At 40.8% G+C, this 14104-nt stretch overlaps 2 protein-coding genes across 2 annotated transcripts in view; both read left to right on the plus strand.

Moving 5' to 3' along the window:
* The window catches only part of mcm4 (minichromosome maintenance complex component 4), a 9426-nt gene extending 5043 nt beyond the window's left edge, over nt 1-4383 (plus strand). The window contains exons 11-16 of the mRNA XM_037681753.1: nt 1104-1469; nt 1586-1713; nt 3269-3476; nt 3568-3796; nt 3994-4127; nt 4288-4383. Coding sequence (XP_037537681.1) covers nt 1104-1469; nt 1586-1713; nt 3269-3476; nt 3568-3796; nt 3994-4127; nt 4288-4383 — 1161 coding nt within the window. The remainder of the gene's footprint in view (nt 1-1103; nt 1470-1585; nt 1714-3268; nt 3477-3567; nt 3797-3993; nt 4128-4287) is intronic.
* A 3504-nt stretch (nt 4384-7887) lies between these two features.
* ube2v2 (ubiquitin-conjugating enzyme E2 variant 2) lies at nt 7888-13726 on the plus strand. The gene is made up of 4 exons (XM_037681754.1): nt 7888-7981; nt 12375-12523; nt 12623-12748; nt 12876-13726. The coding sequence occupies exons 1-4, from the start codon at nt 7966-7968 to the stop codon at nt 13020-13022; spliced, it is 438 nt and encodes a 145-aa protein (XP_037537682.1). The 5' UTR covers nt 7888-7965; the 3' UTR covers nt 13023-13726.
* The last annotated feature ends 378 nt before the right edge of the window (nt 13727-14104 follow it).

The following is a 14104-nucleotide window of genomic DNA, read 5'->3' on the forward strand; positions in this document are numbered from 1 at the left end:
GGGGGTGTCAGACCTTCAGACCAGTTGGCTGGCGCGGTACCGTAGGTGATCAATTGAGTTCGTCTGGATGAAAAAAGTCCAGATGGGCTCCGGAAACAACCCCGACCTACAGCAGTGCGTCCCCACTCAGAAGTCGTCATGGGCCGGCTACCAGCTCTCATGATTCACAGATGGGTCTAGAGGTCTGGTTCTGCTCTGGTTCTGCTCTGGTTCTGCTCTGGTTCTGCTCTGGTTCTGCTCTGGTTCTGCTCTGGTTCTGCTCCGGTTCTGCTCTGGTTCAGTGGGTTCCGTGCGGCTTTGCTGCATCCGCTAGGCACTGATCAGATTAAAACTTTACCTCTGGTTTTTCAGAAGGAAAATGGGACTTCAGGCAGGGCCCTGTTGCCTTCTGGGAAATGTTGTCATGAGTGGGAATACAGTGGAGGCTTACTGAGAGAAAACTACAAAATGGCGGCGCCTGTCCGAAGTATTTCATTTTTTCGTTAACTTTGTACTATACAGTACTGTATCCAGTACTGTACCAATCACGTGAGTAATGTTAAAGTTGGCAATCATGTGTCCTGTAAAATTATTATTTTTTGTATGTACAATGTTATGGACTGTACGTTCACAAACCGCGATAGAGTGAGTCTGCGAAAGTCGAACCAGGAAGTAGCTAGGGACTACTGTACAGACAAATACTAATTTTTATACGCTCGTCAAAGACTGGACGTATTATGGTATAGCCTCCATTCGTACGTCTGTAAAGTTTCTCTTGTCCCACCCATAACTTCTGGTGAAACCATCCACACACATGCATCATCACTGGACGGAGTGTTGCATACGCTTTGGACTTGTAGGTCCAAATTCAAGGACAAATGTTATACAAGGTCTTTGCTTGTCCGTCGGTGGGCGTATAATGTGCCGTATGCAGCACTTTGTTACTTTTAGAGTTGTAAAAACAGCAGGTTGGTCTCTTGCTAAAGTTGTAAAAAATTACAAGAACATGAGCCATTCAAGAAGACTGTAATTTGTTTTAAAAAATTCAGACAAATAAATGCTCCTATTTTTATCCCCACTATGGCATTAAGGAACATTTCCCTTTTTTTTTTTTTTGGTTCCAGGGCATCTTGCTGCAGCTGTTTGGCGGCACTCGTAAAGACTTCAGCCAGACCGGCCGGGGAAACTTCCGCGCCGAGGTAAACATCCTCCTCTGCGGTGACCCCGGCACCAGCAAGTCCCAGCTGCTCCAGTACATCTACAACCTGGTGCCCCGCGGCCAGTACACGTCGGGAAAGGGCTCCAGCGCCGTGGGTCTCACCGCCTACGTCATGAAGGATCCGGAGACCAGGCAGCTGGTCCTGCAGACTGGAGCGCTGGTGCTGAGCGACAACGGCATCTGCTGCATTGACGAATTCGACAAGATGAGCGACAACACGCGCTCCGTGCTGCACGAAGTCATGGAGCAGCAGACCCTCTCCATTGCCAAGGTGCATTTCACAGATTTTCTTTATAAATGTGTGAAATTATTTAGGAACGTACAAGTCAGAGCTTGAGACCTTAAACAGAAGCTTCTCAATTAGTTTTCTTCTTTCTCTGTGGGCAGGCGGGGATCATTTGCCAGCTGAACGCCCGCACTGCTGTGCTGGCTGCTGCAAACCCTGTGGAATCTCAGTGGAACCCCAAAAAGACTACGATTGAGAACATTCAGCTGCCTCACACCCTGCTGTCCAGGTACTGGCATGCAGTCTGTTATAGATTCATTAAAACAGAATGGGTTAGAAATGGGTCATTTTTACTCAAACTACCGTATTTTCCTCTGTGCACGTCGCTCCGCCCTATAAGTTGCATCAGTCCAAATATGTATAATAAAATGGAAAAATCCATAAATATGTCGCTTCGCCGTATACGTCACATCTGTTCTGCGTCACCGCTGACGCGCTGTTTGTTACACGTGACAATCCAGAAATGTGGGCCGGTGTTGTGCCAAAAATTGATAGGCTGCTAAATGGCGCCCGCGGGAGCATGCACAGGAGAACTTTAACAAGAGTTTAACAAGATTAACACTTAAAAATAATTATTTGTTTGCTTGAAATTATAGCAAAGGTGTGTCTCAGTCTAACTTTTGCTTTTATAAATGCACTTTGACGGTCAAATCAGCTGCATCTCAAAAGCCGATACGCGGAAGTAGGAACGCGCAAAGGGACGAGTCACTGTGCGTTTCTTCAAAATTTAACAAGATAAACACCTAAAAACAATTATTTGTTTGCCCAACTTTTTTGTAAAGGTGCGTCTTAGTCTAACATTTGCTTAATAAAAGGACTTTAATGGTCAAATCAGCTGCATTTCAAAAGTATTTGCTGCCTTGGTGCTCCCAGGAGCATATAGACGGGGAGGAAATTAGAAAGGAGGGATACTAGGTGTTTCTTCAAAATTTAATGAGATAAGCACCTAAAACAATTATTTGTTTGCTCGACATTATAGCAAAGGTGCGTCTCAGTTGAACTTTTACTTAATAAATTTACTTTAATGGTCAAATTAGCTGCATTTCACCAGGGCGGTGCAGCAAAATGAAGCTGAGCTCCAAGCTGTGAGTAGAACGAAGATGGGGAAGTATGGCAAGCCGATTGTGTCATTAATAGCTGCTGAAGATTCTCAGTCATCCAGGACATGGTAAATTCAAGAAAGTTCAAGACAAAAACAGTAAAGTATAAAGTATTTTAAATAAAGTCCAGTTGTTTTTGTCTTTAACTTTTTGAATTTGTCATTATAGCCACTTTTCCCTATTACATGATACAACGGAATGCTATACAACTCTGGTGCCATCTAGTGGCTGAAAATGGTAGTGTTCAATCTTTTTCAGTCAGAATGAATGAAAACGGTCATATCTCAGCCAAATATTGGTTTATAAATATGGAAAACGATCCGTAAATACGTCGCTTCGGCCTATAAGTCGCAGGGCATATAAATTATGCAAAAAAAACACAACTTACAGGCCAAAAAATATGGTAATCAGCAGCTTTGAGGCTGTTTCTCATAAGTTGAAGTTTCGGCATCCTTTTTTACATATTATTTGGATTAGAGTGACAGAGGCAGGATTATTGGAAAAAACTGCACACTGAAAGTCTGATCACATTAGCAAACATGCTTGATTTGATTTTGTTTGCTCTTTTCATTTAAAGTAGAAAATGAAGCTAAATTTAATGTGTAGTGTAGTTTTTCTTTAAGATGCCAGTTTAAACTTGACATCGATGCTCCCTCATTCACACAACATGTTTCACTCCTTCAGATTCGACCTCATCTTCCTGATGCTGGATCCCCAGGACGAGGCGTACGACCGCAGACTGGCTCACCACCTGGTGTCCCTGTACTACCAGAGCGAGGAGCAGATGGAGGAAGAGTTCCTCGACATGGCCGTGCTGAAGGACTACATTGCATACGCGCGGACGTACATCAGCCCAAGACTGAGCGAGGAAGCCAGCCAGGCCCTCATCGAGGTTTGTTTATTTCCGTCGACCGCAGGAAGCATCCGCTCTGTGTCCGTCTGTTAACGGCTGCAGCTGACCTTGGTCTTGCTCGTCCCCTCAGGCCTACGTTGACATGAGGAAGATCGGTAGTGGTCATGGGATGGTATCTGCCTACCCCAGACAGCTGGAGTCGCTGATCCGCTTGGCTGAGGCGCACGCCAAAGTCCGCTTCTCCGAGAAGGTGGAGACCATCGACGTGGAGGAGGCCAAGCGGCTGCACAGAGAGGCCCTCAAACAGTCAGCCACGGACCCCAGGACAGGATTTGTTGACATCTCCATTCTGACAACAGGCATGCATCAAGGGTCCTTTTTTTAATTTGCATGAACACGATCAAACCTTTAAAGCCTAGCATTCCCTGAAGGAATTACTTCAGTTTGTTTCGGTGCAGGGGGAGTTTCCCTGGACATTTAGGTGACAAGGTTTTATTTTTAGAATGTCTTTTGTCACAGCAAGTTCATTTCTGTGCGTCGTTTCCCTGATTTACAGGCATGAGCGCCACGGCCCGCAAACGCAAGGAGGAGGTGGCCCAAGCCCTGAAGAAGCTGATTCAGGCCAAAGGAAAGACACCAGCCATGAAGTACCAGCAGCTGCTCGATGACCTCAGGGGACAGTCTGAAACCGTAAGTGTTGTAAAATCCAAGACTTTATTTTACAAGTCAACAACAAACACTATGTACCCTGACTATAGTAATAACTAGTTGCTTTCTTAACATTTTCAAGATTATAAATAGCTTCTCTCACTTCCTGGATTCTCTTCCTCTTCTGTCACGCTGTTTGCAGGCGATCACTAAGGAGCTGTTTGACGAGGCGCTGCGAGCCCTCGCTGACGAGGACTATTTGACCGTCACCGGAAAAACCGTTCGTCTGCTCGCTTGAAGCAAACGGCTGTTGTTCCTTATATCCATGACCTTTACTCACTGTAAAAAAAGAAGTTTGTATAATAAGCAACATTTGTTTTTTTAGGGGGGGTATGCTACTCAGATTTAAAGACGAGATTCAGAATTACTCCATGTCTTTAAGAATTAAAGTTACTTATGATTTAAAGATAAAATATGGATGAAAACATATAGAGGCAATAAATGGAGCTAGTGTTGTTACTTAATTTGAAGTTATATTTCTGCTCTGGTGTATTATGTGGTATTGAAATGTAGCGTGCATAGACTTCATGTTAATAAAATGTTTAATGAAAATGTTTGGATGGTTTTATTTTTAGCTCTATTTGAACTATTGCGTCCTGGCTGTAGTTTTCTATACTTGTTCATTACAATCTAGCAGGTTTTTGCATGGTTTTATTAAAGCCGTTTTGTATTTGTAATGTGGAAAACACATTAAATTGATCAAATAAATGGAGAAACTACTTGAGACAGTAACATTTTTAAACCTCTAATCAAATCTGTGTATGGGTCATAGAAGCAAACTGATTTAATTGGCTCAGTTGAAGCTTAATTTTAAAATCAGGTGGTGTAACGTGTTAAAGGCAGGTTCTAGGAGGGCGTGGTGGGCCTGGGTTAGAACTTTGAACTACTTTTTTTTTTATCCACCTAGATTACCAGCAAAACCCAACTTCAATGTAATATTTAAAGTCTGAAGCAAAATAAAACTGAAGATATGCCAAATGAAATTAGGAGAAATTCTACTGTCACAGTTGGCTTTTTATTTTTTTTTTTACCTTTGCTGCACAGATCAGGCTAAACTAGAATATATATTCATTTATAGAGGACCTAATTTTAAAATGAACATTTTCTCTTAATGTCATAACCAAAGACAAATCACTGGAAACCAATATAAAACGGAGCACTTCATCTCAATGTTTTAAGATTACACAGAGCAAATGAAGTTGCAAAACAGAGTTCTGGTTTAAAAATAAAACTAATGTCTGAGGCCCCAAAAAAGTAGACCCAATACCTAAAATTATGAGGAAAAAAAGCTAAGAATTTAAATTAATAAATAGATTTTACTGCATGGGTATCACCAAGTAATTAGTCATTGAAACTAGTGCTAAATTGATTTTACTACTATTAAAAACAATTAATGAAAAGTAGCAGAAACCCATTAAAAATCAACTGGAAATAATAAAGCACTTAATTGACATACAGTAAAGTATTTCAACTTTTTCATAGACAATAAGAAAAATAAGGTGTTTGAAGAGTATTTATTACAAAATAAATAAACAGCTCTTGGGCTCTAAAATTTTGTGGCCCTGAGACAATAAAACCATTTGTTTGTATTTTATAGTAAACTGTCATAAAATATTTTAGTGGTGCAAAACAACTCGGCACTGCAGACTATAAAGACTAAAATCAAGAAAAAATGAGGATGGAGAAAACTTTTGCCTCCAAATACAATTTATCAAGCCATGTCCCCATTAACGCAGTGGAAACCCATACACAAAAGCATCTATTTGTTTGAAAAAGTGCAACTTTGCAGTTTTTAGATAGCTAGACGTGTAACACGGAGGCATGGAGGCTGCACAGCTGAAGAAAGGAAAGCTCTGCAGAGAGTGGTGAAGGCTGCACAGAAGACTGTTGGAGTCAGTCTCCTCACCATCACAGACATCTACACCTCCAGATGCTGGAAGAGAGACACCTGCATCATGAAGGACCTCACTCACCCAGCACACACACTTTTTGTCCCGCTCCCCTCAGCCAGAAAGTTGCAGAGCATTAAGTGCAGAACCACTAATGTTAGAACATTTAAGTGCAAATCAGTATTAGAATGTGTGCAGTGAAAGTTGCACATCTTCTCCCACTTATTTTAATAAAGGCATGTGTGAAGAATTGTTTGCAATTTAATTGGAGACGTTGGAAAATTTGTGAACGAAAACAGGAGTCCCAACAAAGTTAAGTCAGCTCCTCTGGACGGTTTATTTCTTCTTCTTTTTTTGGTTGTTGAAACATTTCGTCCTTCATCCAAAGGACTTTGTCAGTGAATCAGTCTGAGGAGCCACAACTAACTCAGTCCCACAAGCAGCACACTCGCATAATGGGTCAACCAGTTTTCTGGTGATAAGATGGTTTCTGGAATCCGCCATCTCCCCTGTCGACTCCTCTGAGGCAGCCATAGCCAAAGTGGTTAAAAACATCAAAGTTCATATAATCCAGGTAGAAAAATCCACCAAAGTTAAGATCATCTGGATGGTTTCTTTCTTTTTTGTTGTTGTTGAAACAACAAAAACTAACCATCCAGATGAATTGACTTAACTAACTTTGTTTGACAACGTCCTTTGGATAAAGAACGAAATGTTTCAACAATAAAAAAAAAAAGAAACCGTCCAGATGACCTGACTTAACTTTGCTTGACAAAGTCCTTTGGATAAAGGCGAAATTCAACAACAATAAAAAAGAAACCACCCAGATGACCTGACTTAATTAACTTTCTTTGACAAAGTCCTTTGGATAAAGGACGAAATGTTTCAACAATAAAAAAAATAAAAAAAGAAACTGTCCAGATGACCTGACTTAACAAAGTCCTGACAAAGTCCTTTGGATAAAGGATGAAATTCAACAACAACAACAACAAAAAAGAAACCATCCAGATGACCTGACTTAATTAACTTTGTTTGACGAAGTCCTTTGGATGAAGGACAAAATATTTCAACAAAACCAAACAAACAAAAAATGTCCTGTTGACCTGATTTAACTTTGTTTGACGAAGTCCTTTGGATGAAAGACGAAACGTTTCAACAACAAAAAGAAACCATCCAGATAACCTGACTTAACTTTGTTTGATGAAGTCCTTTGGATGAAGGACAATACGTTTCAACAAAAAACTAAAAAAATAAATGTCCAGATGACCTGTCTTAACTTTGTTGGATTTTCTGGATTATTGAGCATGAACTTTGATGTTTAGAACCACTTTGGCTATGGCTGCCTCAGAGAAAAGAGGGTGGACTCCAGAAACCATCTTATCACCAGTAAACTGGTTGGCACACTTATCTTATCACAAGCAAAACTGGTTTGTTCTACTTTGGAGTAAGCTGTTGTGGGAAGAATCAGTTTTGTTGTGTGTTTCCTTGACTGATGAAGCCTTCTGGATCAAAGGCGAAACGTTTCAGCACAAAAAAAAACAAACAAAAAAAACTGTCCAGATGACCTGACTGAAAAATGTTGATTGTGGGACTGTTTGTTGTGGCTCCTCAGACTGACGAAGTCCTTTGGATGAAGGACGAAACTTTTCAACACAAAGAAACCATCCAGAGGAGCTGATTTAACTTTGTTGGATTTTTTTTTACCTGGATAATTGTGCATGAACTTCGATGAAAACAGGAGTCCTATAATGAGTTTCTCTGACTTGAGCAGTCCAGATACAGGTGTGTGAGTCCGCTCAGGTCCTCTTCAGATGTTTTACTGTAATAAAGGTGTGTGAGCTGCAGTGCGGGAACCCGCCGCGCCACCGTGCTGCTGCTCGCTCGGATCCTCCTCTCATGACACACCTCTGTGCTTCTGGACTCGACTGAACATGGCGGCCTCCTCAGGTTTGTGTGCTTTCTCACATCTACACGGACACAAAAAGCCGCTTAAGCTCGTCCTTCTGTGCTGTATGTTCCGCTGGACGTGGCGATTTCTGGACACGGTGTGATTATACCGCCGCTTGCACCTCCAGTAGTCCCATTGTTGTCATGTCGGTGGAGCGCTGGCTGATCTCTACGGGACGCATCTATGTCGTGGAGCTAAAGCAAGGCCAGTGCCTTGTGCTCGCGAGTTAGCTGAAATGGAACGAGGCGTTAGCAAGAAAAACGTCAATCTAGCTGGTATTTCGAATTTCTATGTATAAAAATCCAGTCTGATTATTATAATGGGCCAGTAATGTTTAATGGCTTGATTTATGAAGATTGCTAAACAGACGCAGACGGCGCCGCTAGCTAGCATGGCGGCTAATGTAGCAACCGGAATATTCCAGCACCGCGCCGAGCCCGTCAGCTAGATACCCGCGAACACGGAAATGTTTCGATTCTTTCAAGATATGTAAACTGCTTGTCATTAATTTGCAGTAGTGTATGAATGACATATTATGTAAAAAAATGTTCTCTTTCTGTGACACACCGCACATAGCAAGAATAAGCGTGTTGACGGGACTTGGAGCCCATTCGAGCCGCCGCTGTTTGCTTTCGCTCCACGCTTGCTAGCTCTACCAATTCATTTTTAAATGTTTTAAAAATTATTCAAATTAAGCATTAATATTCTGCGCCATTATTTTTATGTATTGTGGACATTTATTGTTATTGGACTGGCGTAAATAAACTGCCCGGGATAGTCACGTTTTGTAGCTAATACAGATGGCACGCTTCGTTTCAGCAAATAGTCGGAGCCCACATCTGCACTATCACTCAACTGCAAGCGTGGTTTCAAAGAAAGCCATTTGAATTGGCTGATTTAAAATTTAACTTTTGTATGGTTTCCCCTACAACGTTTAATCTAATTTTCTTGCGCTTCTGGTAAAGTACACTTACTGAGGGGACATTACTGTAAAATGTAAAGTGATGAAAGTAGGAAGTAAGTTGCTGATCCAAACTGAATTAGTTGGCTTGGCCTGTCGAGTTGGTTTTAACCCAACTTGTTTAACACATGGAAACATACCAGGGAACATAACTCAAATTTTTGTTCAGCCCTACATTTCTGTAATGAAAACACAAAGGAGTAAAGCTAGAATAATCACATATATAAACTAAATGAACTGAGTTGGACAAAACTGAAGGATTGGCTTTATGTCACGATACCAAATGTTTTATGGCCATTGTAAGGTTAGTGTTTGTGTTTAATTGACTAATACTGCTTAAAGTGGTGTCTCACTAGGCTGCGACTGTTTGTGACTCTATATTGCACGAAAAAAAGCAAATTTTAAGTTGCAATTTCACCAAATTCTGAGTATTTGTGCAACCAGCTTTTTGCAAACCATTGTTTTAGGCTGTGCACATTATTATACTGAGCATGATGACTCAGTGGTTAGCACTGTTGCCTCACAGCAAGAAGGTCCTGGGTTTGATCCCCGGTTGGAACTGGGGTCTTTCTGAGTGGAGTTTGCATGTTCTTGCGTGGGTTTTCTCCGGGTGCTCTGATTTCTTCCCACAGATCAAAAACATGCATGTTAGGCTGTCTTCATGCCCAGGCCTCCCTTGCAGAAGAGATCTGTGATCTCGATGGGATTTGCCTGGTTAAATAAAGGTTAATAAATAAATAAAATGATTTTGTTGCCTGTCTTGTATCTACTTTGGCAGGCTTCATACCTTACTTTGCATCCGCCTCCCGCGTTTATGATTTAATCTTCTGAAGTAGATTTTTGCAACAAAGATGGGCAGTTTTAGTCTGGTTCTCTAATATTACTATTTAGCATTGGTGTTGTTTTTAGACCTGGACGTGTCAAAGGAGATCAAAATAGAACTTTTGCTCTTCAGACGAGTTGGAGATGCCCGCAACAAAATTAAGACGACTTTGAGGTGTGCACATTGACTGGCTGTTTTGGGGTAAAGAAATGTCATACACAATTTTTTTTAAACATGTTCAAACTTCAAATGTGAAGTCTGCAAGCCTCTGCCCCTTGAGCAAGAAAACTGAGAACCCTCGCAAACGTTGCAGGATTAGTGAGATACTACCTCTAACCATTTTTAAGCTCATTTGCAGACGTTTCTTTTTGCACATTTTAAATATTTGAAAGGATTTGATCAAATCAGCAGTTGTTGATGTCTTTTCTATCTTGTGCACCACAGTGTTATTCTTTGATAGCTTAATTGTGCTAAATTAACTGTTAATGTGTGCACAAGTTTGTATGCGAGTACAGACAGAAGCCTTCAGTACTGGTACTTTTATGCTAGCAAGTACCTTTTCATGAAATGGAAATTTAATTTGTTCTTTCATTCTGACTGCTGTTGAGCCGAGGTGGAATATTAGTTTTCAAAATAATTTGAAGTTTGACCGCGATGATTGTTGAGCTCCAAGGAGGCGAGATGAGCATTTCAGTGACGGTGAGGTTTTAATTTCGCTTTCAGTGTTCTGCCTCAGTCACAAGGCCCTTTTTTTTTTCTTCAAATTTCCAATTTGAATTCAAAATCATACTTTTGAATAACAATCATTTTTCTCTCTCAGCTTCTACCCTCCTACAGTCATAAGCTGCAAGTAGCTCATCATTCTCGGCCCTCAGTGCTTGTCAAGCTGCACATTTGATCACAACACATCATCCATTTTCTGACTAACTTTTTTTTTCCTCCCCTGTAGCTAAAACACCTGAATAGTTTTGCATAATTACATCATGGATTCTGGTCACGAGATGACTGGATGATGCTCTGAATCATTTGGTTAAAGTCAGCCACTATAGGACCATGTGCATCACATCTCATGACCATTCCCAAACTGTCTTCAATACTGCAGGTTCATACAAAGCTTCACCGTCAACTTGCATCAGATGGCTTTAAATAAATGTCTTGTGACTAAGATTTCCAGTTAGGTGCAGTTGGAAAACGCAGTTCAGGCTGTAGGTTTTCTGCACCAGCTTGTCATTTCTTGTACCAGTCAGTCCTGTTGTCACATGTTTTAAGCTCCTAGGTCACATAGATTTATTGTCTGTATGACTGAAGTTTCCACGAAATTAACAAGTTTTAACTCGACAGTGCTCTTTGATTTTGCATTCACTTTTATAAAATCCGAAAAAGTGGTAGAGTGAAATAATCTGGGAAAACAATCAATAGCTACTCTGTTAATCAGCTACTTGTTTTAGCTTTTATTTATTTAACACTTTTAATAGATTTAAATATAACAAGTTTGCTTGTAAGCAAATGTTTTGTAACAGTCTCAGCTTATTTAACTCCACAGCATGAGATGTTAATGCAGTTCCCTACCATTATACATGCGGGGCGCCACACCCCGTTAACATAACCGAGCGCCCCACGAACTGAACTGTGCGCACCCCACTGCCTAACGCTAAGCTAGCTGCGCCCAGTACAGGCACGCTAGCTAAAAAGCTAAAGGCAGCGCTCACGGTGCCTCTACCCTCACGCTGGAACACCCCCACCCTCCTCGAAAACAGCCGGTACAAACAGCAGCAGCTCAGCTGTGTGTCTGTTTCTCCCCCACCTCGAAAACTGTGGAAACACAATGTGCAACTCAGATGTGTTTCTCTCCCCCCGTTGACAAAAATCACAGATGAGATGAGCACCCCGCCATGGCAACTTATCTAGGGGAAACACTGTAATGGTATTGAGATGTTTTATCTACAGCCCCCTACTGAAGCACTGTCTTTTCTGATATTAACCCTACTGCTAACTCCTGGAATCATGTCAGTAAAAATGCTTGGACTTGTTTCGTCCTCATCTTGAGCATCAGAAGCACCCAACACTGTGTAGGACAGCTCTGACCCTTGGCTGCAAATAGGTATTATATGGGGGTGTCCTTTGTTGTGTGCTATTTGTTGTGTTTGTCTGAGCAGATTTTTCAATGTGGGAGCTTCGGTTGCACTGTCCTCTGAAGGAGGTCACTTGTGTTTGGGCTTCTGATTCTGCCTGATTTTTGAGAATGTTAGTGTAACACCCGCAGTGAATGTCAGGGTCAAAGTTTACCCTGTAGGACAGTCCAGTGCCCTTCATCTGTAAGTGTAAATTCAGAAAATATGATTCTCAAATGTATTCTTAAAGCATTGTTGTTTATTTTGTGCAAAAGTGTTACGACTTTGACAAATGGAGTAGTAATTGGAGCTTTTGTGATGCTCAACATTCATCATTGCTGTTGAATTTACAATACCAGTTAAAACATTTTGGATAAGATAAGACAGACACCTCAATGACAAGGCTCAATTTATTCTACTTTTATTTATGCCATTTACCAATAAACATATTTAGCACCAATTTAACACCGTATATATTCTGTTTTGGTCACCTATAGGAGTCAAGGTTCCACGCAATTTTCGCTTGTTGGAGGAGCTTGAAGAAGGCCAAAAGGGCGAGGGCGATGGCACAGTCAGCTGGGGCCTGGAGGACGATGAAGACATGACTCTCACACGGTGGACAGGCATGATCATTGGACCCGCAAGAGTAAGCAGGACGTCCTTATTACAGAAAGTCCACTTGTGAATAGATGCGTTCTAACCAAATCTAAGTGCATTTTTCTTTTGCATCTTGACTTTTTTATAGACCAACTACGAGAACAGGATATACAGTCTGAAAGTGGAATGCGGACCTAGATACCCAGAGACGGCGCCGACTGTTAGATTTGTAACAAAAATTAGCATGAATGGGATAAATAATTCCAATGGAACGGTAAGTTCCTTTGCAGATTTGACAAACATATATATTTAGTTTAGATATTGGAGAAGTAAGTCACCATCGATATTATTGTCACAATGATTGATGTATTTTTTCCCCTTCTCCCCTTTCTGTCTTACAGGTGGATTCACGTAGCATACCAATATTAGCAAAATGGCAGAATTCCTATAGCATTAAAATTGTTCTTCAAGAGTTAAGGCGTCTAATGATGTCCAAAGAAAATATGAAGCTTCCACAACCACCAGAAGGACAAACCTACAGCACCTAATCGTAATGGATTGTTTCGACCCTCTGTCTTAAACCCTATTCTCTTAGAAATATTGTGTAAAGTTATCAAGAGGCTCAATTCACACATCAACAGTATCGTCTACAAGAGCAAGATTGGACTTTCTTATTACATAGCTCATTAAAAAAAAAGAGAAATCTCCCTGCAGTTAAGCACCGAGTAGATAGTTATGACGTCAAAACCACAGTTATCTGCCTTTATTCAATAGTTAGTTTGACAATGACTTTTGTGTTTGACCTGTTCCAGCTTGAGTAGGCTTGAAGAGGGAAGCATGATGCCATACAGGTTGTACCGACGCCCAGTTTTATGTTCAAATGATGAATCACTGAAGTAAATGACAAGATGGGTGTTAGAGGACATGTTTTGTAACTAATACCTAGTCAAAGAGAAGCCAGGTGTTTTGAATTGTTAGTTAAAGCAGTTTCACTGAAATATCCAGACTGCTGAATCTTTGGCTGTAGTTTAAAAGTAGTGTCACAAGGTGAGCTTTTTTTTTTTAATATATAAATATATATCTGTATTTGACACAATACCAATATGTTTCTGTTCTGCAGCTCTTTGACATGTAATGGACGTTGAAGCCTGTCTGTTCTGGAAACCCTTGCATTTAACTTCTAGTGTAAATGGCAGGTGTTGGAAATTGTGATTTTTCTCAAATTAAAATCACTGCGAAGAAAAAACGAGAACAAAAAAGCTCAATGTTGGCGTTTGTTTTGAGTCCCCGTCTTTACTTACACTTTGTGTTTCTTCCACAAGAGGGCCGTCAGTGACGAGTTAACTTCTCTTTGCAACTGGACACAGGGTTCATGCATCATGTTGGTCTGTAAGAGTGACACTGCAGGGTGATGTGACACTGCAGATACTTGCTATGCACATGCCAACACTCGCACGTTGTTTCAGAATAAAACAGTTTTAACATGCCATATGTAAATGCTCAGTATTTGTTAGCAGATGCATCAAGTAGCAGTGAGAAAGAAGGTATGGTTCCTTAATTTCTTTGAGAATTTCTGATTTTTATAATCAATATCCAATAGGCTTGGTTTATTGTAGAGGAGTGTTTGCTG

Source organism: Nematolebias whitei, chromosome 9 (assembly GCF_014905685.2).
Source record: "Nematolebias whitei isolate Nwh7 chromosome 9, NemWhi1, whole genome shotgun sequence".
Classification (NCBI taxonomy): domain Eukaryota; kingdom Metazoa; phylum Chordata; class Actinopteri; order Cyprinodontiformes; family Rivulidae; genus Nematolebias; species Nematolebias whitei.

Excerpts from the sequence above, each read along its gene's own strand:
- ube2v2 (XM_037681754.1), top strand. Across the intron at positions 12,524-12,622 it reads TGATCATTGGACCCGCAAGA|ACCAACTACGAGAACAGGAT; the intron begins GTAAGCAGGACG and ends ACTTTTTTATAG. Across the intron at positions 12,749-12,875 it reads TAAATAATTCCAATGGAACG|GTGGATTCACGTAGCATACC; the intron begins GTAAGTTCCTTT and ends TCTGTCTTACAG.